This window comes from Pteropus alecto, unplaced genomic scaffold, assembly GCF_000325575.1.
Source record: "Pteropus alecto unplaced genomic scaffold, ASM32557v1 scaffold195, whole genome shotgun sequence".
NCBI lineage: Eukaryota > Metazoa > Chordata > Mammalia > Chiroptera > Pteropodidae > Pteropus > Pteropus alecto.
In genome coordinates this window covers 4,160,187-4,187,930 of record NW_006438073.1, presented here as the reverse complement: position 1 = coordinate 4,187,930, position 27,744 = coordinate 4,160,187, and the positions used below count along the sequence as shown (strand labels likewise).

The window sequence follows — 27,744 nt, the reverse complement described above, 5'->3', positions numbered from 1 at the left end:
ATTGAAGTTAACCTTTTCTGCATTGATTACTAATAGCCCTTTGATTATGTAAGTTCCCTTATATGCTAAGGTTTGTATCTGGGCATTTGATTCTGCTCTATCGACCTGCTCATCTAGCCTTGTATCAATAATACGTTGTTGGAATTACCACAGCTTTATAATAATTCTTGATACGTATTTTTACTTTTTATTCTTTTTTTTACAATTGTCTTGGTTGTTCTTAGACTTTCCATATAAACTTTAGAATCAATGTGTCTGTCATTTTACGTCAAAACTTAGAAAAAGACACTTACGGATTGCACTTTTTCTTCTTATCCTCTCCATAGGCAAGGTTCCTACAGGCCTCGATGCATATTTCTAAAGAATGGGTTTTGAAGCAGTAACGAATGGCAAATTCTATTTCTCCAGTGACATTAGCATTGTCAAAATTGCCCATCTCTGTACAGGTGCTATTAATGCTAATTAAACTTCCCTGAAATCAAGAATGACAGATACAACAAATTACTTCATTGGTCATCAATTCTTTTTCAGTTCTGATTTCAAGATATCAGATAAATGAAAATTCACAGAGTATGCATCCTGATGCATGTTACATTAATAACACACCGGCTTATCATTTGCCACATATTCAGTCCTAACAAGATCGGGAATCTTCGGAAGGTCTTGCCTTGCCCAGATACAGTCTTTGCCTAGCAGTAAAGGTGACACAATCCTATTCTTTACACAGATCACTTGGGATGAAGTGGACTGTCTCCTGTGCCATTCTGTAAGATAACTCTCTGAAGGCGGATAATATCCATGGCAGGAATAACCATGTGGAAAACAGCATAGTATGGGGGCTGAGAGCCCGTGATTGGGAATCAGAGAGAGCAGGATTCAAATTCTGGTTCTGCTACTCACTGGCTGTGTCAAAGTCTAAACAGAAAAATTAATACTGGTCTCATGGGGTTATGGCGAGGAGTTACTGGAACAAAATATGTAAAGTATGCAGCTTTCAAAGAAATACATTGTGTTTACATTCTTATGAGTCCCTGAAATGAAAAACAGAACTACCCTCATAGGTTTGGGCACTTTAAGCTTAGATGATGTACACAGGTAGCATGGAGTGCCTGTGCCTAAAGGACAAAACGAACGGCCTCATTACTACTAAATTTGCATAAATATTCGCCACCATTTGCCTGCGGCCAATCTCAATGCTGACTCTATAGAAACAGGGAGCCCGACTTCCTTATCAGGTGGCTCCTCGCACTGTAAAACCTGCTGAAAAGAAACTAAGAAGAAAGCCTGGGGCTTTCTCTTCCATTAGAGAGATAAAAACCAAACCAACGACTCAGCAGAGACCCAAACCTGAACTGACTAAGGCCAGGGATACAACCAACCCCACCACACCTAGCCTCTGGCTCTGAAAAATGCTACAGATGTTACCTGCAGAGAGCTGTTAGAATGACATGTAATTTTTAAATTTTACGGACTCAGAAAGGCATGGAGTGGTGAGACAGCATGAACGAGTAAGTGTTCAAAAGGGTGAAGATCGAAGCTAATGGGCAGGAAATCTCTGCAGAAGGCGTGAGCTGCCTGAGAGAAGACCCAGCGGGGAAGGGCGTGGGAAGAGTCCTGACAAAGAGACACGTTACTTTCAATGGAGGGAACGATAGGAGAGGAGCAGATTAGGACCCGAACTGTCCTTGGGGCAATGGCTTCAGCTATTTGGGAAGGAACGGAGAGCAGGCTGGGTGCCGACTCGGGATGTTAATTTTGGTATTGAGGGTTTGATGACTCTGCCTTTGTCGTAAAGCAGGAAGGGCACTTTCTTTGTCAAGAATGAGGAGGAAGAATGGGGAAGAAGGTTTGAAGAGACTGGAAAAGGTGTGAAATGGTGGTTGTGGAGAGTAGGAAATTGAGTGGCCCAGAGAAACACATCAGGATCGCGACTGCCGGCACTGTGGGGACACATTTGTGGCTGGTGACATGACGGGGGAGACCGGATCTCCGTGCACTCACACCAGGCGTCAGGTCTGCCCTACTGTGTACACAGCTGTCTAGGTGCAGTAAGGTGCAGGTATGCACCTGGCTCATCCAGCTTGGCGCCCAGAATTACACTGCGTCCAGGAAGCACTGTCATTACTCATCCTTCATGTTATAAGTTGATAAGCAGAGGGCGAGACAAGTGAAGACCCACCCGAAACTTGCACAGCAAATCAGAAGTAGAGCTGGAAGTGGACCTGGGATCTTAATTCAGATGACGGTGGTGTCTCTGGGTAATTTAACTGTTGCATCTGCTTAGCCGGGTAAAGTACAAGCTCATAACGAGAGGACAGCTGAGCACACACCCTTTGGCCAATCTGAGATGACCTCATAATTCTACCACCATTGCCCTGGGGAGGCTTTCTGGTTCCATCTCCCCAGTAAGCCAGAACTGAAACTCTGAGCAGCAAACAAAGGCAGTTAACAGATCCAGGCCCAGGAGAGCAACTAAGAACTCGACTTGGTTTATTAGCGCCACTGGTGCCGTCTGGGTTCGAAAGAAAAGTAAATCTGAGTAAAAAGCAAAGAGCTGCCTAAGGAAGGCCAGCAGGGAGCATTTGGTGACTTTCTCTGAAGGTCACAAATTATCTACTATGACTGTAAGCCAGGTCCGATGCTCTTGTATTTTGTAAAGGCAGAAAGCAAGGAGTCAGCTGAAACCACAGCTATATCGAAGGAAAAAAAAAAGTCAGTCCTGATCACCAAGAGCAGGTGGACGGCAGAGAGGCTCGGGGGGCGGTCATGGAGCCACACAGCCCTTCCGCTCTGGGCCCTGACACTTATGGCTGCATGACTCTGAGCGACTTCCTTACTCTCCATAGCCTCAGTTTCCTCATCTGTAAAATGGGGATCTATTTCCTAGGATTGATACGAGGCTCAGTTAGTTGGTACATATAAAAAGACTGAGAACCGTGCCTGCGCAGACTAAACACATTAACCTTCGAAGATGCCGCACAGTGTGGCTGCCCTTTGTAAGCTGAACAATTTGTTTCCTTTGTTTTTCTTTCTCTTTTTTTTCTTTTTTTTTTACCGTGAAACATATACTAAATTAAAAAGTCTGGATCATGGATAGGTGTAGTTAAAGCATAATTAGAAAATTCAGGTACTCATCAGTGACCTGAAGAAAAATAACAAGACCAGGACTTAGCAGTGCCTGGTGGCCCCTCCATCGTCCTGTTCCTGTCCCTGAGTACATGCTATTTTGGATTTTTCTGTTAATCATCCTTGCTTTTCTTTATGGTTTTATAACATATGTGTATATCCCTCAACGAGATATCTGTTAGCTTTGCCCCATTTGGGAATTTATAGAATTAGAATCACACTGTATACATGTTCTCTTATAACTTACTTTCTCTCGATATTGTTTTTTTTAAATTCATCTATGTGGTCAGGTGTGGTTTTAGTTCATCGACTGTCACTCCTAAACAGTATCCCATTGGATGAATCGGCCATCATCTCGTCCTCCTTTTTTTTACCCTGTTCTTTACTAAAAATACATTAATATGGGTAGAAAGTTAAATAAAGTACTCTTTAAAAAATTAATGCAGTCAGAGAAGTTCCAAAATAATGAAGAAAAATGGAGGCTTCCCAAACCTCAATGAGCTCTTTGTGACCAATGGGGTAAAGTCCCTATTACAAGTGACCCAAACGTCACGAGAATGTCCCGGGTCTGAAGTTTATGTTTAAAAGAAACAACTGAGAAGTTGGATTTTTTCTTCTTCAGTGATTAAAAATCAGGTCTCCCTCAAACTTATGCCGACCGCCCGCTACGTATGTTTTGGGAGCTCCGACGTGAGCTCACGCGGTCACATCCACCAATCACATCTTCACTGGCAGGGACAATGAGAAGGGCAGGGAACATCGATATAAAGGCATTCCTTTTTAGATTAAAAAAAACAACAGAAGTGTAAACAAAATAGAAAATCAGACAGGATCTCTAATATGATTTTTTTCTTTCATGGAAATGCTAAAAATTAACCACATATTTCTTGACTCTGCCAAACTCTGCAACTCCCTCTGATGATTGACATTGTTTTGTTTTGTTTTGTTTTGTTTAAATAAATTGGGTTTTTCCTTCTCACCAAACATTACATGTTTAGTGAGAAAATGCAGAAAACACAACCAAAAAAAAATTTTAAGAAAAAGGCATAATTCCACCATTCCAGGGTCAACATTTTAGTATAATCCTTCCAATTATTCTACAGTGTCGATCATTCAATTTTTATAAGTATGTGCTACTATATAACACTACTTTGAAATCTCATATTTTCCATATTAATATTCTTCAAACACATTATTTTTAATTGCTGCAAAGTATTCTTCTGAATCAATGTACCATCATTTATTCAATAATTGCCATATTTCGGACATTTGGTTAGGTAGGGTTCGGAACAAGTCACCCCGAGATAGGCTACTGTCATATGAGGATAATTTTGAACTAAAGGTAATAGAGACCTCACAAGCTCAAGAGAAACTTCTGCCCCTCGAAACTACCCAAAAGAATTTAAATTAGCGGCCTTGCCCGTAATAAGAAATTACTGAAGTAAGCTTTTCTGCTTGTCTATATGTCAGGGCAAACTACTAACTACTGCATATCTGTTTCTTCTTGTCCTGCAGTGACCTTACTCCCCTTTAAAGCCCCAAGTTTCCTTCCCTCGCCCTTAGCTCAGTATGTCATATGTACCTCATTTCCCTTTCTGTCCTGAATCTCTCATGTATGTGGGGTTCCCATACATGTATGGAATTAAATTTGGTTATTTTCTCTGGTTAATCTGTCTCATGGAGAGTTAATTATTAGACCAACCAAAAGAACATTGAAAGGTAGAGGAAAGTTTCCTGCTTCCCCAGAGTAATTTCCAATTTTTCAAAGTTAAAACAGTTATAAATAATGTTGCCATGAACATCCATGTATACGCATTTTTGGCAACATTCGTGATAATTTTTAAAGAGTATTTAAAATGGTTGGATTAAAGAGAACATGCGCTTTATGATATATATTGCTAATTGCCCTCCAGTTCACCTCAGTGGTTTGTGGGAATGCCTGCTCCTCCACACACTTGCCGACGCCGAGCTGTACCATTTAAAAAATTGGCTAAAATGGTCCCAAAATAGGGCTTGCTCTAATTTTGCACTGATTTAAGTACTTGGGAGGTTGAGTGTTTCCCCTACTTACTACTCATTTGTATTTCTACTTTTGTAATAAGTAGAGATGTAATAAGCTTTTTCTAGCTCCAAGTTCCTATTTCTCAGAGAATATAAATACCTCTCAGGGTTAGCAACATCTTTGGGCAAGAAGCAATAATCAGTTATTTGCTTTGTGAGAGTTTAGCTTCCTCAAACAAACACTGCTTCGGTCTGAGGGGAAAAGGTTAGGATTAAACGCACAATAATTCAGTCTCTTGATGATCAATGTTGAGAACACAACTCAGAGAAGACTTTAGAAGAAAGGGAGAATGGTGTCTTCTTGAATCCGCACTGTGGTTTGGAAGAACTATCTTAAAAAATGGTCTGAGTGAGATAAATACACTCGCCTGCATCCCCCAACCCTAACACCATTCCCCCTGACTCGGAAAGGTTTTCTAGGTGGGGATCAACCCCGAGTGAAGCTGGACCAGGGGGTGGAGTGAAGAAAACCACTCAGTTTAAGAGGTCAACCAGTCCCGTGGGATAGTTCAAAAAGCTTGGGCTTCGTTGGCTCACACGGTGCCCTGAGGGTTGAATCAGGTTTACCCTCGGTGAACCTCAGTTTTCCCATTTGTGAAATGGGATAACAGCATCCACCGACAAGGTCACTGAGAAGGGCTGAGAGGTGAAGCACCTGGCTCGGGAGTTAGTACGTAGTAGGCTTTCAAGAAATGCTAGTGATGACAAGGACTAATCCAATCTTTCCACCAATATTTACTGAGTGCTGTTTAAGTATCAGGCATTGCTCTGTGTGCTTGGAAATTACAATAGACAATAAACAACAGATAAGCCACTTGTATAACTGTGCGATAAGAATAAGAATAAACACGGAGCAAGTAAGGGCAGTGGGAGTGCAGAACAAGGAGGGGGGCAGGCCTCCCCAGAAGGTGACCTTGGAGCAAAGATAGGAGAGAAGGGAGGGAATGAGCTTTGTGCCTGGGAGAGGCAACCGCAGCAGAAACTCCCCAAGGCGAGCGTGAGTCTGACCTGTTCGCAGGCCAGCAAGTGGCCAGTGAGTCGAATAAGTGAATGAGAAGGGACGGTGGCAGCAGTTGGGGTGAGGAGGAGCTTATGTGGGACCCCGTGGACCATTTGTGGGGTATGCCTTGGCCCAAGTCTCTGCCCACGTGTTGATTTCTGGGCAAAGACGTGACTCTGGGCCTGAAGGAGTTTAGAGTCCAGCCTAGTGGGACCCCGGGCAGAGCAGGAGAAGCGGCTCATGGGCTCTTGGAAGGTGTAGCCTCTGAGGTCAGCCTTATAAAAAGGCTCAAGCTGACTGGATGCCTTGGGTCTTTGGTCACCTGGAGCAGAGGCATAACTCCCAGTGAGCCTTGGAAAAGCCACCCAGAGGCCAGCTCTCTGTGGACTACCTGTCTCAAGCCCACCATAGGCTTCGACCATAGGAGAGAAAGTTCTGGAGTCATCTGTGCCTGCCTGGACCTCAGGGAACTGTTTCCTCAGTACTGGACCTTTCTGAACTATTCCCAAGTACAAACCGCACCTAGTCCTGGAGGCGGGGGCTGAGCCATCCTAACAGACTCTCCAGATCTCCTGGCAGCACCATTCCAGACTCTCACAGCCTTAGGGCGTCCCAGAAGCAGCTGCTGAGCCTCCTCAGGGATCGGAGCTGTGTGCCCCCGGCCAGGCAGACACACTCATGGGAGTTGGGAGGGAACGCCAGAGGACTTGTGTGAGCTTCATCTGCATATTTGCGTTTGAGGGCCCAATTCTGGTCCCAGGAAAGCGCACAGAGGCACAGGTACAATATTTTGGATACTGTTCCAAAGAACCCAGGGGGTGAGCTCAGGACAGCGTGCTGTTGGCATAAGGATAGACAAAGGGATCCGTGGAGCAGAATAGAGAACCCAGAAAAAGACCCACAGTTTTTATAACAAAGACACCAAAGGCACTGGAGAAATAACTGTCTTTTTTTAAAAAAAAAAACAAATGGTGCTGGAATAACTGGGTATCCATGTGGAGGGAAAAAATGAACCTGAAAATCTACCATACGACATTCACAGAAATTAATGAGCTGGATCAAGACCTATAGGTAAAAGCTAAACTTTCATGATGCTTCTAGAAGAAAACATAGGAGAATATGTTCGTGACTTCTAAGTAGCCAAGACAGAGACAGAACCATAAAAATGTGATAAATTAAACTTCATCAGAACGAAAACCTTCTCATCCAAAGACATCATTATTTATTCTCAATTACTCCCTGTATATATAAAAATGTTTGCAATAAGATGTAAAAAAGAACCACCATCATCAAAGCAGAGTGAGGTTTTCCCGGGTCCCAATCTAAGTAAACTATTTAACCTCCAAGCTCTGCCGTCACGCTCCGGTTCCTCCAGCCAGACAGCACTCACCACCGCTCGTGCTGACCGATCCAACCCAACAACCAAGTCGACCAGCCCTGACGACAACCACACCTCCTGTGTCAAGGATACAAGAGAAGACTCACCTGTCTCAAGCCTCCTGAGAATAAAGTGCTGGGCTTTACACGGGGTGGGAGATCTTCCTGCTTCAAAACAGGGAGGGTGAGGCGTTTTGGACTCTCTTGACTGAGAGGCTTCAGGATGTCTGGCGCGCTAACCTTCTGGAAATGGAAACAGAAAATTAATAAGATAGTCCGCATCCCAGTCCGATTTTGCTCAAATGTGGTGGCTTCAGCTAGTACAGCCCGCATCTATTCCCCAGTGGCACCAGATGCAAACTTCCAGGCACGAATTCGGTCGGGTCAATGCATACACACACACCGGCGGGGCCCCAAGGTAGCAGCATCAAGCCGTGGGATATTTACACACAGTGATGCGTTGGTTACTTATGGCTTAGTGAAAGTCTTAAAGGAATGGAAGTCTACATTTTGCCTTAACAATGATCCTGGCATTTAATCACATGAAATATGACGTTCATCTAATAGGCAGAGTTTTAGCTCTAATGTGCTCATAAAAAAGAGAAAAATCAAAACGTATCTCCAAATCTTATAAAAATATTTTTTATAAGAAGCGAGTGTTTCTACGACGTATAGAGCTGAGCTTTCTAACACGGCAACAGCTAGTCACATGTGGCTACTTAAATTCGAGTTCCAAATAATTGAAATAAAATAAAAGTAATAAATTCATCTCCTTGCTTACACTAGACACCCTTTCAGTGCTCAGTAGCCACATGTGGCCATGGCTAGAAAGTTCTATCGGGCAGTGCTCGCATCTCTTCCTAGCTGAAAATACAAAGTTTCTGAATCAAGACTTTTTCTTTTTTTTTTTTTGGATACCGGTTTGGAAGTAGAACTTGGAAATACAACAGTTGCACCACCGTCATCATTTTCAAGAATAAAAAACTAAGCGGGAATTTTAGGGAACAGATGAAAATAATGATTACCTCCCAATTCTTGTTTTTGCCCTCAACCCCCAGAATGCGGACTCATTCCCATCAAACATGTGTCAAGCAACACTCTATCCACTCTAAGTGCTGGGGGAGGAGAGAGGGGGTGGAGAGGGGGGAGAATACGCACAGCCTGTTCTCCAAGGTGCCCTGTTGGTGGGAAATGGACGCGCAATTAAAATGGAGGCACGAGCCAAGTCTGTGGGAATGAAGAAGAGGGGGCGAGTTCATGCAGAGGGGGCCTCCGGGGTGGTCCGCAGTGGGAGTGTGACCTGGGCGAGGTATTAAAGGCTGGCTGAGGAAAGATCCAAAGGTAAGGCACCTGAGCGGGATGGCTGCCACGGCGGTCAAGTTCGCAGCATGCTCTCAAACCTGCTAGAGACCAAGCAGGACCCTGACCCGAGATCGCGCACACACAGCGACACGTGAGGTCGCTCGGAGACACTGAGGGGTGGGCGCAGGGAGGGGACAGAGGGCCAGAAGAGCTCGGGGTCCAAGAGGAGGACTTCGAGAATGAAGGATGTTCAAAGAGGAGAAAAGATGAGAAGAGGCTCACCCGAAATGAAAGAAAGGCAAAATTTTTAATTGCCTATCAAATTAGCAAACATTAAAATAAAAAGTGTAGAGTTTAGTGTTGGCGGCAGTGCTGGCAAACGGGCTTCCCTACGTGTAGTGATTGTGTAAACCAAGTCATCCTCGGTGGAGGGCAATTTGGCAGCCTGCATTAAAAGCCCTAAAAAGCAGCGGTCGAAAATGACAAAACGTACTCATTGACATGGAAAGAATTAAAACATAATGTTAGATTTCCCTTTAAAAGCAAATTACAAAAGCGGGTGTGCGACAGGGTGCCCCTGTTGTAAAATGAGTGGACTTGTGTACTCCAGGTGGCCGTCCCCAGGTCAGCCTCAGGCATGCTCCTTAGACCACGACAGAAAGAATAAGATGGAGCTAACTATCCATATGAAGCTCTGTACCTCCTAGATGTTCAATACATAACCATTTAACTCGGTCTTCTTTAAGGCGACATAGTTTCTGAATCATAAAAGAAATGGAAGCTTCTGAATAAGAGAAGCATACAATAGTGGTCACGTGGCAGGTCAAATTCAAAGCCAGGGAAGGCGATGCTTCTGAATTCATTAGGATTCTAGAAAACCTTTCATAAAGCTTAAATGCAAATATAAATACTTTAAATTATTACAAAGTTCAGCCATTTCTGAGGAACATGCCTATTTTGATTGACTAAGGGATCCAACTTGAAATTTTGCGTCACCTCTTCCCCAGTAAATTCTGAAGGACTTGGATGACTTTGTCAGTCCTTATTCAAGGGCATCTAGATCCAAATAGCAGCTTGTCGACGTCATTGAGACGGGCATTTTTCCTCCTGTAATTTTTAAGGTATTTCAAGAACTATCTCATTTGAAATAGAGAAAACGAGGCCTACTCTGCAAAAGAGTTAAGTTTCCTATCACGTACTGAAAGATCAATAAACATTAGGTTCGGTTTGATCAAATTATGGAACCGTGCAATACGTGTGTTTGGGATTTTTGCTGATCTTAGCTAAGAGGAGGAAGAGCCACCACTGTCGCCTCCGAGACTGCACCTGAGTGTTGCCTTGTGACATAAACATCCACAAGTATCAGAAAAACACGCAGGCTGGGCGCGGCCGATAACGCATGCTCTGAGCAATGGTGAATCCCAGCTGAAAAGCAGACAGAGTGACCTGGGACCAATGGAAGGATCGACCGCCCTTAAATCTGAAGACCAGGACAACCAGGTGTTTTCATGGTTGCAACCCAGTGCTGCCGCTCAGCCTCTGAGGCGTGGCCGGCAGGTGGGGAAGGAGATGTGGCCAGTGGATGGGGAAGGAGGCATGCAGAAGCGACAGGTCCTGGTGGGCTGTTTCTGTAGACCTCAGGGGTCCAGGAAAAAATGTCACATCACACAAGAGGGCATAGAATGAAATAAAGTCTTCTTCTCCACCTCTGTCCTCGGTCTATCCCCTCAGAAACAGTCCCTACGCAATAGCTTTTGATGTTCCTCCCTGGTTAACGGGTATATGTTTTCATGGCCAATATAGATCGACCGCACACCAGTAAGACGTATAGTAAAATCCCACCAGAATACATATGAAATCTCAAAGGAGAAGTATGAAAATTCACTGCCTAAAGAATCCAGCTGCTCAAGTGAGGGTCTTTAGAAGAGCACATTCAGAACATGTATTCCAGACTTAAGTGACATGCAAGCGACTCTGAGCTGTTCTCTGAGTTCACACTCCAGAGTCACCGTGTGGCTTTAAGAAAGTTATCTACTCTTTCTGTGCCTCCGTGTAGCCACCTGCACAGTGGGTCCCGACACCCGCTGCTTCTGGGATGCACCTCGGCGTGTGCTTAACGTCAGCCAGAAGCCCCCTGGGTTCTGACGAAGTGTGAGGGTAACTTTTGTGAGCTCACCGGCCGAGGCGGGTGTCACTGCAGCCTGACGAACGTCCTATTTAAAGATGGACTCTTTGTATTTCAACCCAATAATGACTTAGCATTTCCAATTCATACCAGGATTGCTGAGGACTTTATAAACATTGCCTAAATGGCTCCTTAAAATGGCCAGAGCCTTACTTGAAACAAAATTGAAAAAAAAAAAAAGGACAGATCCGGCAGTGAAGTGGGGAGAGAGGGTGCCTGCAGGAATGGTAAGCACGTCCTGCCGAGCAGAGCAGCGGGCACACACAGGACGGTGTCTACGTGATGGGGACTCTGTCGCCACGGCCTCTCCTGCTCCTCCTCACGTCCACCTTTGAGTTCCTTTGTCCCATCAGACGATCAGACAGGGTCGTTGCGGGTGCGTGTGCAGCAGGAAGGGCGAATGCCCCAGATGCCACGTTATGTCAGCTTCCAAAAGCCAGAAGCTAAGCCCGCGGATGCTTGGGGTGTCCCATCACATGGCACACGGCGTCAGAAGCAGGAATCGTGGGGGTTTACAAACTTCGCTGGCACCTCTCCTAGCCGGCAATGCAGGTTCGTCCCCGCAGAGGCTCTACCTGGCCCTGCCACTGCCTACCAAATCACCCCCTTGGTCCTCCCTTTGTCCCTGTGTCCCCTCCTTACGGGACAGTGATAGCACAGAACTCACGGGGCTATTTTAAGGATTTTAAAAGTTAAACACCTATCAGGGGTTTACCCCGGAAACAGGGCCTGGTATGCCCTTAAGCCTGAGTCAGTGTTATGAGAGAGGCTTCGTCCCACCCAGGCGGGAAGACAATTCTTTGTGCTTCCAGAATCACCTTCCTGAACTCTTTTCTTTAGTGGCCCTCATTTGTCCTCCTTATGTGGGGCACATACTGAAGAGATTAAGAGTTTCGAACCAACAATTCAGACTGGGCTCTGCTCCCCGCTCCACCTTTGATGAGCCGCGAGACGTCAGACAAGTCGGTTAACCTCTCTCTAACACCCGGTTCTAGGTCTCTATCATGGGAGCAACAGTATCTTTCTCAGGAACACGGTGCTTCCTCAATGCCACTATCCCTCCCCCACCTGTTGCCGCGGGGGCCGCAGCTGGGATGGTGTTTACGGGACCCATGGGAAACGATGGGAAGTAACGCTTATCTGCACATCGAAGTTTCAAAGGCCTTGCAAATAGATTGCACGCACTCTAGAACCTGCTCCTAAGGGCCAGCGGGTCACCTGCTCGCTGAGAGCTCCTTTGAAATGCATCTGAGACTGCGTCTGACGCCCAGACCCGGACCCTCTGACTGGGCCTCTGCATTCCAACATTCCCCGAGACTCACGTACACATCGACACTGAGAATCGCTGTTCCAGAGTGTAGCCTCCAAGCCAAGGCTGCCCGCCATTTTCTTGCCATGTAACCGGGGGCATGTGATGTAATCTCTCTAAGCCTCAGTTTCCCTAAATGTAACTTGGGGCCAAATGCATCACCTACCTCATGGGGTGACATGAGGTTAACACAGATAGTCCAGGTAAAGCTTTTAGTACAGAGTCTGGCGCAGAAGAAACTCTGGCAATTCAGATTGTACGTTTAGATAACTTAGCAATTTAGATAACACTTTTCTCAAGGGATCTTTACAGGAATCCTGTCCCATGTCAGAACAGGTATTATGATCTTCATTTCATAGGGGGCCTACTGAGACTCGGGAGTTCACGGGACCTGCTCAGGTGGAGGGGAACGGATGGAGGCAGGATTTGAAACCCGGCAGGAGTGTGAGGCTAACCTCATCCCTTTGCCTAAAGCGCAGTCTGTCTGGGGACATCTTGGATGGAGTCACAGTTGCAGCAAAGGGGCACCTGTCCTGTCCAGCCAATCAGAGCAGTTGTATCAACTCTGTAAACAGCCAGCTGGTGTCCCTTGCCATAGCCAGGTCACCTGAGCTAGATTAGAACCTAGGTTTTTCTGATCCTAAAGTTGTCTTTCTCTCAGGCCCCAGTTCATCTGCTTCAGGTTTGGTTAATCCTAGTGAAGGGCCAGAGTAATTCCTTCCCTTAAAAGCCCTTAAGGGAAGATCTGTCTTGTGGTTTAGACACCTGGAGAAGGTCATGACCGGCATGATTGCGTAGCATGTGTTTTCAGTAGTTTCTATCAGAGATGAGAACAGCTTTTAGCCAGAGGTCGTTGGAAGCAGGGGTGCCTCTGGCCCCTCAGCGAGGGCATCTGCGGACCCCAGGAACGACTGGGCGTTCTCGGCTCTGCAGGTGAGGCCTCTGCCTTGGGCGTGGCCTTGAACCAGCAGGCATCTCTGGTGGACCCGTGCGAGCCCAAGGGGCTCGGGATCAGGCTGGACAGCTCTGAGCTGCTCTCTAAACGGCCCTTGAATTTGGGCCTTCCAGTCGCCAGCCTCCGCAGAGAGGCGTTTATAATTATGTTTTTTCAGACCACTTAATGCTTTGTTATAAAATGAAAGGGAAAATAAATCTCTAGAGGAAATGGGCTGGGAAGTAATCCTGTGGCGGCCTGGTGGCCTCGGGGAATACCCTGGTGGTGACGTTGATGGCAGTGTCAGACTGGCTCCTTCTCTCCGTCTGGCTCACACGCTGCCTGGCGTCCCTGCTTGGGAGTTGCTTGTCAGAGGTCATGTCATTCTGGGACTTGGAGAGTTCTAGAAAACAAATACAAGGAATGACAGGTGGGCACCCACAGCTTTGCCGAGACCTCCGGAAGCCCTCCTTGGGGACTCCCGCAGCCCATGAGGAGCGGCCCAGGGTCCCATGAGGGCGAGTTTATGGAGGGTGGAGGATAGCACGTGTCCGGCGCCAAGCTCCAGGCCCCAGGGGAGCACAGATGCACCAGGGAGCCCCCAGATGCTGCGTGCCGGGAGGGGGACCCACTGGGCAGGCAGGAGAGCTGGATTCCAAAAAGTGACTGTGTGGCCACTCGGCTCTGCAGGCTGACAGCCACCGTCAGGGCAGGAGTTCCAGAGACACCTCCTGGCCGGGGCTGCTCTGCCTTATCGGCCCCACACCATGATGCACCATTGTCAAACACAGAGAAGGTGGCCTAACAAACCAACTGGCTCTCAGGGGCTCTTTACACAGATTTTATAACTAAATACCACTTCTTGTGACTCTTCAAAGAGAAGTCTCCTTATAACTATTTCGGTAAACAAAACCTGAAAAGATGACTTTAAATCGTGTTGGTTTTGCAGTATGACCGTGGTCTAGAACAAAGATGAATCAAGTGAGAAGGAACCCATACACAGCAGTGAGAACCACCTCGAAGGTGACGTCGTTCCCCCCAAATTCTGTCTCTTTTCACAAGGGCCTTGTCACTCTCAAATGACGACCTTGAAACCGTCTTTAGAGCAGCACTGTCCAATAGAGACATAATGCGGCTCATGTCATTTCACATTTTCGAGTAGGCACATTTAAAAAAATAAAAAGAAAAGCTAAATTAAGTTTAATACTATATATCATTTAATGAACTATGTCCAAAATATTGCTAAAATACATATTTGATATTGAAATTATTAATAAAAATTTTAACTTATTTTTTAACACTAAGTTTCCAGAATCTGGTGTGTATTTTACTCTTACTTCTGGCCCGCCACATTTCACGAGCCATTTGTGGTTGGGGGGGCTACCACGATCCCAGAGCACCCCTCTGTCTTCTGATCCCTCCCTTGAGATATTCCTGTGAGAACCCTTATTCTTTGCTAGTTATTAGGTGTCCTGCACACACCACGCGGGGCAGGCCACACATCATCTAGGGCAGCGGTCCCCAACCTTTGTGGCACCAGGGACCAGTGCTCCTGTGAGCATCTAATGCCTGATGATGTGAGGCGGAGCTGAGGCGGTGATGATGGCTCTGGGGACCGGCTGCAAACACAGATGAAGCTTCGCTCACTAGCCCTCTGCTCACCTCCTGCTGTGCGGCCCGGTTCCTGACAGGCCATGGACCAGTACCGGTCTAAGGCCCAGGGGTTGGGAACCCCAATCTAGAGGAGGTCCAGCCCATGCCCCCGAAGTCCCGGGGTGTTTGCCCTCCCTACCAGGACGTGTGGGGCCTCTCCTCTCTGACGGCAGTGCCATCCGCACTCTCAAGGCTACCACCCAGAAACTTTGGGGGCACCTTTCTACACCCAGCAGCTGGAAAGGTTCTAGCACCCCCGAGGCCCTCAAAGTCCACAATATCCATGAACTCCTCATACAGCCAAACCCCAGCCTGGGCTTCAAGAAGTGTGACAGGCCCCAGGAGATGTCCCCCAGGCGTCACTCACCCCAGAGCTGTGCCTTCACCTGATGAATTTATGTTCACAGACTGGGGTGGGCTGGAGGCAGCCTCCCCAAGCTATTCAGGTTCTAACCAGGAGGCTTATAATCGCGATTATCGGTTGAAAAGGAAAAGAACAGAGAGAAGCACAGGATGGTCCTGAAGTGAGAATTGATGGTCCTCACCCCCCACCCTCCCAAGGGGGCTGCTGTGCCGACATCTCCCCGAAAAGCAGCAATAATAAAAAGGGCTGGATTAACTCACTCCTTCCGGCTGGACTATCCTCACTGAGCAACACCAGAGGTCATAGTTCTGGGGCAGCTTCTGAAACTGCCATTCCCTACAGACCCCAGGCGTCACCAGCATGAGGCTGTCCTCCCGCCCACTTCTGTAAGAAACAGGTGGCCCAAAACATCAAGAGAGACACGTGCAAAATGGCTCAAGACCTGAAGAGACATGACCAGCCCCCGCCAGGTGCTGAGTCAGGATGCAGGGTGTGTGCGGTCACTTGCCAGCCCCAAGGCACTAGCGGGAAGCACCAGGGAAGGTCTTGAGCTGACAGTTGCTTCCAGGGGCCCAGAAAGTAGGGTTTTTCCAGCCCTGCCTCTGGGCTGAGGGTTCTGTGTCCTGTGAAGTATCCAGACTTGGACAAGCGGCAGTGGGGACGCAGGCTGGGGGGTTTCAGCCGTGAGAAGAGATGAAACTCGCGTCCTGCCTCTCTGGGGTCCTGACTGAGGGATGGCGAGGTCAGAGTTAACGCTGAGGTGTGATCCAGAACGGCATTGTTGGGAGTTAATCACACAAGAGGCCGTGTGTCTACACAGAGCCAAGGAGAAGGTTCCCACTGGTGTCAGCGGGAGAAGAGCCAGCTGCTCAGAGAGCAGGCGGCTGCTACAGTCTGTGTCCCAGGCTGATGCCCACAGAGGATAGGTGTCATCCCAGAGCCCAGCTGAGTGACAGGAGTGATTTTAAACCTCCAAGCTCTATTAGCAAACGGGCCAAGAAATTCAGCTGCTCCCTCCTTCTGAAGAAGAGGAGGACAGACTGTCACATGGCGCAGTCACCTCTCTGCTTATCTGAAAAGCAGCTTTGACTTTGATTGTCTTCATGTGACAGCTTCGAAGAGCTAGTGGGGACCACAGAGGACTAATTAAAATCAAATGGCAAGGTTGTTCCAGATACAACACTGAGGCCTCCCGCATGCAGTTGCAGAGGAAGGGATGATGAATGGGAGCAGTGACAGACGACGCCCGAGACCCTGGCCCCACGGGGGTCTTTTCCACATGCCTGGACGGCTCCAGGAGGCCTGACATGGGGGCTGTTCTCTGGGACTTGCATGTGCAGATAAACAGGAAAACATCTCTGAGCAGAAAGAACACTCTAAGAGCGATATTTCTGATTCCATGAATCTGCAAATCCCAAGATTACTGCTAACTGAAGAAAATAGATTTACCGAGGAGAAACGGAAAACAGACAAGTAATTTCATACACACGACAGGTACGGGGCCCCGCCCGGCCTGAACGGTTCTGGTTTTTGAGTCACTGGAGCCGTATTCTGTTTTCTGTGTTGGTCCTTGGGAGGGGCTGGGAGGGGTGCCAGGGCGAGCTGTGAGCTGCCAGCCCCAGTGCACTGACTGGGGTGGGTTTGCGCAGGAGTGGCGGGAAACGGAGCCAGCCCGGCAAACCGAAGGGTGTCTCCTGGTCCCCAGGGACCCAGAGGCCTGCTCTGGGGCTGGAAAGATGAAGGGCTGGGGGCTCTGGCTTTTGTGGAGACAGAGAGGGGTTCGGCAGCCTGGGTTGGGAGGTGGGCGGGGTGGGGAGGGGACAAACACAGGGAGGGACATCCACTTACTTTTCATGTGGGTGGTAACAGACAGAAACAAATTTTCCACGGACTTATTAAATCCTTTAAGCTGACCAAGTTCCTGTAACTAAAACAGAGACAGGAGTAGAGAGCGAGAGTTACGTTTGACGGCCGTGTTCATCCCAGCAGCCTCCAGGCCGCCAACCCCCAAACACCGGCAGGCAGGTGCAGGGGTGTGGGCGGGCATGTCCGGAGCGGAGACACGCTGTCCTCTCACGGGGCAGCTGTCCTCTTTACTCAGCTTTCTCCTCTGAGTTTCGACGCCCACATTAAAGGCAGGCTTTGTCAGGGGTGTGACTGCCTCTCAGAAATGGTGACTGACATTTCATCGGCTCGAAGATGGTACTCGAGTAAATAACTGTTTCTTTAACCTCCTTCTCGTACGACCCCGCCCCCGCTCTGTGCAGAGAGGACGGCAGCAGGGGCAGAATGCATGTGACAGGGAGGCTGATGGTGATACAGGCACAAGGTGACCAGCCTGGAGCCAAGGGTTAGTGCCACCTCCCAAAGCTATGGAGAGAATGAAAAGGAAGAGAGAACAACACAAGAGAGATCGCTTCCTCTGCAAGTCTCATCCATCCATCCATCCATCCATCCATCCACCCATCCATCCATCCATCCATCCGACCATCCATCCATCCATCCACGTATCCATCCATCCATCCATCCATCCATCCATCCATGGATCCATCCATCCATCCATGTATCCATCCATCCATCCATTCATCCATCCATCCATCCATCCATCCATCCACCCATCCATCCATCCATCCATCCGACCATCCATCCATCCATCCACGTATCCATCCATCCATCCATCCATCCATCCATCCATTCACGTATCCATCCGTCCGTCCGCTTGTCCATCCATCCAGTAAATATGTGTTGAGCACAGTGGTGCTCAAATAGCTCTGGAGAATTTAAAATCTCAAGGAGAAAGTAGAGCAGCATTTTGAAGGCCCCTCCAGGGTCTCAGTTCGAAGTTGGAAAAAGAATGTATTGTCTCTCTCTCACCAGCGGACATGTGTCTTCCTACAGACGAGTATAATTACTCCCTTCCATTCACAGAATAACAATAATGAAAGTGATCAAGATCACACGTCTCCATGGCACTTTACAGCTCCCCGGGACCAGCACAGACATTATTTCATTTATTTCTCACACCCGCCACAGCAGGGAAGCCAGACGCATAATTACTTCTACCTCCCCTGTGGGAACCCAGGTAATTCCCCTGAAACCACACAGCTCATTTCTTTGGACAAAATGGTCTTGGTCTACACTAGCGCCTACAAACACTCAGAAGACGCCCACACACAGTTCCGCAGGCACCGCCACGCTCACGTACCTGCGAATCAGCCCGTATTTCCCATTAGACCCACGGAGAGCCCCAGACACACTGCAACGCATCCGAACCCCACACTCACGGGCAGTGCACGGTCAGAGGAGGGAGGTGATGAAAAGGCCAGAGGAAAGCGATGGGGACGTGGGGTGCAGGCAGGAGGTGGGTCAGTTGTTAAAGCAGATGAGCTCGGGGCTCCCAAAGAAAGGTGGCGGGCAGCACAGACAGCGGGCGGGACCCAGCACTGCCCGACCCCCCGTCCTGATCCAGAGCTGGATCGTTCTGCCCAGAGGTTCTCGGCCCAACCTCTCAGACCCCCTTCCCTCCTCTCCTTCTCCCCTCTCCCCTTCCTGGGGAAGCCCACAAAACAGACTCATTACCCTGCCAGGGCTGCCGCTGCACCAGCTCTCACTGAGAGGAGGTGGGGTGGGAGGAACCACGGAAATTTTGCTGCCAAGAAAAAACACAGGAATAAGAACTGGCTTATGAACTAGGCAAGTATTAGTCTTAGAAACACATTGGATTCATCGTCATCCTACATTCAAGTTCTCTTCCTTTGCTTTCTTTCTTTATCTTTTTTGTTACTTCTTCGCTTTTGGGCAGAGGGTCCAGCAGCCCTGCTCGGGCCTGCTGCTCTGCTCAGGGCATCCATCCCCGGTGTCTGAGTGTGGGCACTGAGCAGCGTGCAGTCTGGGCTGGGCCACGCACCCCATCCGGGTGTCCCCCAGCAGCCGGCAGCCTCAGGGCCCGGCCAGGCTCTGGGACCCGACACCACGCCCGTGCCCCACATGGACTTGCGTGTTCTCTCAGTGGAAAACGCATCGGCAGAAGTGCCGAAAATGCCGTGGATGTAAATTCGACCGTGAGAGGAATTAGGAGCTCGTGCTAGAAGAAGTGGCGAAGAAAATGAGGGAGTAAAAAAATGAAGAAGTCCTGAGATTGGAAAATCTCACCATAGACTAAAAAAAACATAGCTGCTGACAGGGAGCTTTCGGTAACATTTTAATGAATTCAGTGCAGTCAGGTGTGTGCCTTCCTGCCAGCGCCAAGACTGCCAGGTGTTCAGAATTTTGTGTAAAGACGTTGGCATCGCTCAGGCCATTTAGTCAAGTCCGCCAATGTCTCTGAAGTGTCAGGAGGTGGGCGAGGTCCTGGAGACAGGAACGATTCATAAAAGCCAAACGCTTGGTTAAGAATCCCATTTAACGTGAGCCCCAAAATAATATTTTGTTTCCTTATGAAATTTCAAGAGAATTTAAGAAACGAAATAAAACGTTTAGTGAGAAAATACTATGCTAGCTCCCAGAAGGCTTTGCATAAGAGTTTGGAAACATCTCTTTTTGGATCTTTTCTAGGCACTTTATCATTTAAAAAAAAAAAAAAAGTTACATTCCCAGGCAGTGACCTCTGAAAGTCAGGAGACCCAGGACGCCTTTCTGTGGGTCCTCCGTGTTTCGGGGCTGGAGGGCACAGGACGGCGTGCCCTTCCATAACTCACCTCAAACTCTGATAAGATTGCAAGAGCTTTGTTCCAGCTGTCTCGTGTCTGCCTGGAAGAAATATTGACAGAGGTCACGATTAGTAAGAGTAAAGCTTAGATGATGCAAATACAGGAAGTGATAAATTAAAATGATGATTCTTCTAATAGCACTTCCTGCGATTAAAATGGCAGAGACCATTTTGGGGGGATAGGAATGCTCCGAAATTGAATTGTGGTGAGGGTCGCATAACTGTAAATTTACCAAAAAAAAAAAATCATTGAATTATACACTTAAAACAGGTGGATTTTATGCTATGTAAATTATATTCCATTAAAGCTATTGTTATACACGCACAAGAGACCATAATTGCTGGGAATGACTGCTTTTATCAAAAGTTGACGTTGGATGAGAATTTCTAAATTGGGAGAATTTGAAAAATAGTTCAGTTCAGGCTTCCAAGCTTCCATTTGTTCCTTGGAAACATTTCATAATTGCATGACTATATTCCTTTAAACTTTCCTCGTTATGAAGATTAATCTTTTAAAAATGTAATCTACTTATTTCTAGCGATAGAGGCTAATAATTTCTTAAATAAGACTGCATCTGATATAGTACTCTTTTTGTTTCAAGGAAAAGGGATTTGTGATGTATTAAGACCCCAAAAATAGAACTTTATGTGCTCAAAGTTTTGTGAACGCAATGTTTCCTGGCCCAGTGCATAGGAAGAGGTCAGCCAGCCCAGCCCGGAGGCCCAAAGGCAGTCTCCTGTCCAGGAACTTCCCCAGAGGGCTGTGCGGACGCAGGCCAGAGCCACCAGGCCCGCCCGGCTAGGCAGTGGTGGCTCTGCCCAGCTCCCATCTCTGCTTTCAGAAGGTTTTAATCCGTTCCAAAGACAGACTTAGGAATTCGCATCATCTCCTAAGACGCAGGAAGGGCCGGGAAGTAAGGCGATCAGGATGGGCGGAGTCTGACCGCAAGGCCCACACCCGACTGGACCCTGAGCAGGCAGCCCCGGGGTCAGCGTCCTCCGCTGGGCGGGCCTCAGGGGAGGCACTGGCCCTGGAACCATGTCTCAAATTTTCAGTCCACCTGGTCCGGCACATTTTTCTAGGGTTCGTGATGGTGTTCGCAGATTTTAAAAGGAATCCGTGCACCCCGCCTCCCATGAAAAACCAGACAGAACAAAAAGGCCGAGGGTGAAACCTGGCAGAACCCGCTTGTGATGGTGAACCCCACATCTGCAGGCACCACCCGAAAGCAAAGATTCAGGCCCGAAGCAAAAAGACAGCTGCCCTGACTGCATCGTGCTGGCTGTGGAAGCGGAGAAAAACCCGGGAAAGATTAAAACGGCAGCCACGCCGCTCCCTTAGCCTGTCCTGGGGGGAAATGCAGAACCCGGGGCGCAGCAGTCCCGAGCCCCGCGGGGGCCCCGCTGTTCCGCAGCTGCTGTGGCGGCTCAGCCCCGTCCCGCTGCCCCTGCCTGCGTCGGCCCCTCATCCGACGGACCCTGGACTGTTGCCATGGCCACCAGAGTCACGGTCCCTGCCCCGCGGATGCGGATGCGGATGCGATGCTATCACTCCACCGTCGAAAGCCCTTCGGTGAAACCCTGCGGCCTTCTCCTAAAGCCCGAGCCACGAGCGGCGTTCCTAGGCCTCACCCCCGCCTGGGCTCACCCCCGGCACCCCGCCACCCCGTCCCGTCCTGTCCCGCCGGCTTCCCGCGTCCTGCGGGCCTTGCCCTCCCGCTCCAGCAACTCGGGACAGACAGCTTCTTATTTCCCTGCTTGTCCTGGGCCTTGTCTGCTGACTCCCACTTCCCCCCACTTCCTCTCGTGCTAATTCCCCAGGCATTTCTACCGCAGGCCCATCTCTCCATCCTAAACAGCTCAGGCCCCCTCTGTCACACGTCTAAACCCCCACCCTGGGGTCCGGGTGGGGCGGGGCCGCAACACCGGCCCGGACGGCTCTCTGCTGCCCCCTGCTGGCCGTCGCGACACTGGGCCTGGCCGCGGCTCTGTGGGGTGTGCGCACCCTTTCTGGAAAGGTCAAATAGCAAACATTTTAGGCTCTGCACCCCATAGGGTCCTTGTCCCAAGTACTCGACTCTGCCCTTGTGACAATATTAATGCATGGGCATGTCCGTGTACAGATGAAACTTGATGGACAATGAAATTTGAATTTCATATACTTTTTCTGTGTGACAAATACTATTCTTTTGACTTTTTGACCATTTAAAAACATAAAAGCCCATTTTTAGTTCATGGAACATACTAAAACAGGCAGAGAGACAGGTGTGGCCTTAGGCCCTGGTTTGGCCGGTGTCCTTGCCACTCCAGGTGTGGGCAGTGGCTCCCAGCCAGCACCAGCGGGGAGCCGGTCAGCAATGCAGAGCCCCAGGCCCAGCAAGGCCAGCAGAACCGGAACCTCTCACTGAATTTAATAGGCTCTTCCCTGTGGCTCTGTCTGATTCATCTTTTATTTCCATTTTATTCCTTCTCTTCTGTTTCTCTATTATTTCTTATCAGAGGCTTCCTTCAAAGCACTAAATACTTTTTGTTAACATTTTTCAAAAGTTCATGCAACTATTAGGAAGAAATGCTCATACAAGGATGTCAGGAAGTGGCCCTGCCCCCTGCTCCGGCCGCCCGTTGGTAAGGCGGTTTTACTGGGGAGCAGCTGCAGGTCAGGGCCCCAGTGAGAGGAGGAGGGTCTCAGGGACACTCGGGAGGGCGCAGCTGACATTCATCAGCAGCCGACCGGGTCATCACCAGGCGTCGTCCCAATTTTATCAATAAAATAACTGAGGTTCAGGGACCTTGTGAAATGGACCCAAAGTCACAAAGCTTACCAATGACAAAGCTGGCTTCTGTGCCACCACTTGCCTACAAAGCTGGGCACAAACGAGGTAGGACAGGGCTGGGCGGGTGACAGAAACAAAATGGGCTAGCGGACGGGTGACCGGAATGCAGGTGTGATATTCTCTACCTTCGCTCCTGCTTGAAATGTGTCCTAATAAAAAAGCATGGGGCAAAAATAACCGCATATAAACCAATGACCAATTGCCTGGAAATTCTTAATTTTAAGAATTCTTAATTTATAATGCTTCTTAATTTTATAATGCTTTTCTTATTTGTGACATGTATTTAAATTTTCCGAAAACAAGGCATGTGCACCTGTGTTGGAGGCATCTACCTCCGGCGTGCGGGCCCTGGGGGAGAGGGCCCGGCGGTGAGCGTGCCTACGGCACCCCCCACGGCCCTGCCTGGATCAGCTCTCCTCCCTTCTCTCCCAGCCCCCGGCTCCTCTCCCAGCGCCAGCCCCCCACCCCACCCCAGAGCACACGCGAGGTCCTGACCCTGCTTTGCTGGCATCTCACTACCTATGTGGATACAGGTACGATGTCCTCGACCAGCGCCTAAGGCAGCTATGAGCCGAGTCGCATCCAAAGCCCTGGAACCTGACCTCACTTGGAGACAGAGTCCTCGCAGATGGCGTTAAAAGGAGATCATAGGGTGGGTCCTAATCCAATATGATCGGGACACTTTGGACCCCAAGGCGGACACACACACAGAGGGAAGGTGCTCTGACGATGGCCCTGATTACTGAGGCAGAGACTAGAGGGACGTGTGTTCACGCCAAGATCACCAAGGACTGCCGAGAGAGGACGAGCTGGAGGAGGCGGGGAAGGATCCCCGAGAGCTGGCGGCGAACACGCGGTCCCTCTGACGCCCTGAGTTTGGATGTGGGCCTCTAGGACTGTGAGACAGTCCATCTGTGCTGTTTGAAGGCACCCCGTTTGCAGCCCGAGGGAACTACTACAGAGGCCCTGTGTGGCATGTCCTGACCTACCAATCCTATATCACCTCTGCCGCCCCGGTCCCTTCGTAGGTCTTGGTCAAGCTGAACTTCCTGGATGCTCCAGACCTACTAGACTGTTCTTCCACACCCCTTGCTCACGCCCCTTCACACCCCTTCTTGGGGTTTGTTCTCTGGGGGTCTGTGCCTGTCCTCACCAGGCTGGTCCCTTGGTAGACACCGCGAGCTCTTCATTAAAATTCCTCTAGCTCCACTGCAATCATTTGTATATATATATAGGTCTCCCCCGCTAGACCACGAGCCCTGGAAGGACACACACCTCGTCTTGTGCGTCTTGGTCTCCCGGACACCCAGCAGGGGGCTTGCCATGCACAGGTGGTGGCTGTAAATACGACGACAATAGCAGCCAATACTATTTTAACAGTAACAACGAGCGTTACTTCATTGGAGCTGTAGCACCACATGTGTATGAAAACAAGGTTATCTTTTTTTCGCAACTTAGCTTACATGTGAGTTCAGCCATTTGTTTGCGTTCATTGAGAATGACACACGCACTTTGCAGAGACAGGAATAAGGGAGACGCAACCTCTGCTCGTCAGCAGGAGCTTCTGGTGCTATAAGGACCCACACGAACCCCGGAACGGAGCGGTGGTTTGCAGATCGAAAACCAGTCCCACAAGTGGCGAGTCGTGTCTACGGCGAGTCGTGACACATCTGTGAACCCACCTCTCGAGTTAAAGAACCAGGGACAAGGCAACTCATCCCAGCTGCTTATAAATATTCCTGCACAGAGGGTGCACCTGGTGAGCCGGTCCCTGTGGTGACACCAGGCCAGCACACTGAGCGCCAGGATCCCTGTGGTCTGGCCTGCAGCTCCTGCAGCAGACGCCATGCCCAGCTGCCCCACACATGTCTCTCTGGGCGACATGGTTCACGGTGCTGGGGACACAAGGCAGATGCCCCGGGATGTCCCAGTGCACCTCAGTCGACCAGCCAAACCATGCTGCTCCTCGGTGGCTGAGGGGCCTCACATCCTGACCTGTGTTTTGTGGGGTCCGTGTGGGCTGGTTTTCTTCCAGCATGACCACTAACTCCCCTTCTTGCACTGGGGGGCCCCACAGTAACCCTTCATTAAGGCAAGTCACACATACCCAGACAGCAGTGCAGCTAACAGACAAGGCCATCGAGTAGAAGCGTGGCCTGGCCCACAGCCACCTCTCTGCTGCTGCCCACGGAGCAAGAGCAGCACCCTACATAGGAAACCAATCCTTGGAGTTCCACGCGTGACCCAGAGCAAAGCACAGGCAGGGCCACTCACACGGGGCCTCCCTGGGGACCGTACAGTGTGCCCCTTTCTCAAGATGGCTCATGCCCACCCCTAGGAGTTGGTCATAATATATGGATTTTGTTAGAACAGCACACTTGGCTGCATCTACCAGAAAAATCATTGCAATCAATCTGGAGTATCTCTTAGATGTGGCGTCCTTGGGTGGTGCCCGACCTGTATGCCTGTACGTGATGGTTGTGAGGGCTGGCCCACACTGGAGCTTGGGTATCCCTCAAATGCCAGAGAAAAAGGTGAATAAAACCAGGCATCAGAAGGGGCATTGAACGTTTTTGGTGTGTTTTGGGACAATAAAGCTTTAAAACAATCTTTGGCTTCTACATGCAAAATGGAAAATCGCTCAGAAAATCTGACCTAAAAATCCCTCGTCCTGTAAAGAATCGTCATATCTTCTCATGAATGGTTTCAGAGCTGGACTCCAGGGCCTTTTTATGTCTATTTTAGTCCTTAGAGAAGTTTCTAGCTTAGGCATCACGGGGGCCAAGACACTACCCTGGGTCGAAAGAAGATAAAGTATAAGACTATGAATCAGCAAGTAACGCCTTCCAGAAGAACAGAAATTAGTAATAGTAAATGTATGGCCCTGTTTGCAGAAAGTCTCTCTCATTCGGTGTCTTTCTGCCACCAGACATTACTGTTCTGCTTAGCTGCAAAAAAAGAAAAATGATTTTTTTCCTCTAATTAAGGTCCCCATATTCTATCAGCACAATTTCTGGATGGCTTTGTGTGAATAATAATCATCAAAATCTGGGCAGTCACTCTTCCATGAAGAGGTCCTTCAGGTTGATGGTAACCGGTCCAGGTGTGTTGAGTGCCAGGGACAATAAGGGTACAAACTGCTTTTCGGTACCTTTTGATTTTTTCTAAAAATTGCATGCGGGTTTTAGAAGCTCTCTAACCTAAAGATTCTGGACATTGATCCTTTATCAGACATGCGATTTGCAAATATTTTCTCCCCTTCCAGGCATGGCCTCTTTAGTCTGTTGATAGTGTCTTTGACGCACAAAAGTGTTTAAACTCGATCAAGTCCAGTTTGTCCGTTTTTTCTCTTCTGTCGCTTGTGTCTGTGGCGTCATATCTAAGAAATCATTCTCAAAGTCAGTGTTGTGTTTCCCCCTATGAATTCTTCTAAGAGTGTTATAGTTTCAGGTCTTTGGTCCCTTTTGAGTTAATGTTTGTCTGTGGCGGTACATTAGAGTCCAACTTCTTTTTTTTTTCCTCGTGGATATGTAGTTTTTTCCAGCACTATTTATTGAAAAAACTACCGTTTCTCCATTGAATGATATTGGCACCCTTGTCAAAATCATTCGACGGTCTACGCAAGAGTTTTTTTCTGGGCTCTCTGTTCTATTCTGTTGGTCTGCGTGTCTGTCTTTTCGCCGGTTGGATTACCATAGTTCTGTAGTGAGCTTTGAAATCAAGGAGTGTGAGTCCTCCAGCTTTGTTCTCCTCTTTCAAGAAGCAAACAAAACACCCAATTCAAAAAATGGGCATAGGATTTGCATAGACATTTTACCAAAGAAGATATACAAATGGCCAAAAAGCCCAGGAAAAAAATCTTGACATCACTCATCATTAGAGAAATTCAAATCGAAACCACAATGATACAGCCGCTATGGAAAACAGTAGAGGTTTCCTCAAAAAAAAAAAAATTTTTTAAATAAAACGACTATATGATCCAGCAATCCCACTTCTGGGAAAATATACAAAGGAATTGAATTCACTTTCACTGTCTCAAAGAGACATCGGCACCCCCATGGTCCCCGCAGCATCGTTCACAACAGTCAACACGCGGAAACCAACTAAATATCCATCGACGGATGAGTGGATAAAGAAAATGTTCCAGATATCCACAGTGGACTATTAAAAGAAAATTCCGCCACTTACAACAACATGGATAAACTTAGAGGACGTTATACTAAGTGAAAAAAAGTCCGACAGAAAAAGAGGAATTCCGTATGATCGCACTTACACGCGGAATCTAAAAACATTGAACTCATAGAAACTGAGAGTCGGGTGGTGACGGCCAGGGGCTGAGGGCTGAGGGGGAAATGCGAGATGGTGGTCGAAGGGTGCAAACTTTCAGACGAAAGACCAATAAGGTCTGGGGACCTGCAGCAGAGTCGCCGAGGTGACTACAGTCCACAGTGCTGCAGAGAAGAGCATTTCCCCGACAGAACGGGAATTATGCGAGGTGAAGGAAGAGTTAAACCCTATTGTGGTGAACATTTTGCAGCAGATACATGTACTAAATCATCAAAAAAAAAAAAAAGAGTCCACGCATAGAATAGAATTAATGTCGGGTTTGCCGGACGTGGACGTGCTGATTGAATGACTGAAGAACAAGCAAACGAACACAAGAAGAAACCATAATGAGAGACCATGTCACACCCATTGGGATGGCTGTCATAAGAAACGAAACGGATCACAAGTGTTAGCCTGGATGCTGGATGTGGAGAAATCGGTATTATTATTATGAATATTTTTAATATTTCATATTCCCACCAGCAATGCCCAAGGGTTTCATTAATATTAATAATAAAATATTATTACTATTTTATTAATAAATATCCATAAAAATATTATTAAT

General features: G+C 48.3%; 1 protein-coding gene across 1 annotated transcript in view; it reads right to left on the bottom strand.

Moving 5' to 3' along the window:
- The window catches only part of SYTL3 (synaptotagmin like 3), a 74,007-nt gene that overhangs the window by 11,668 nt on the left and 34,595 nt on the right, over positions 1-27,744 (bottom strand). The window contains exons 7-12 of the mRNA XM_025049068.1: positions 20,009-20,060; positions 18,891-18,960; positions 17,160-17,238; positions 13,573-13,697; positions 7,673-7,807; positions 294-472 (exon numbers count right to left, since the gene is read on the bottom strand). Coding sequence (XP_024904836.1) covers positions 294-472; positions 7,673-7,807; positions 13,573-13,697; positions 17,160-17,238; positions 18,891-18,960; positions 20,009-20,060 — 640 coding nt within the window. The remainder of the gene's footprint in view (positions 1-293; positions 473-7,672; positions 7,808-13,572; positions 13,698-17,159; positions 17,239-18,890; positions 18,961-20,008; positions 20,061-27,744) is intronic.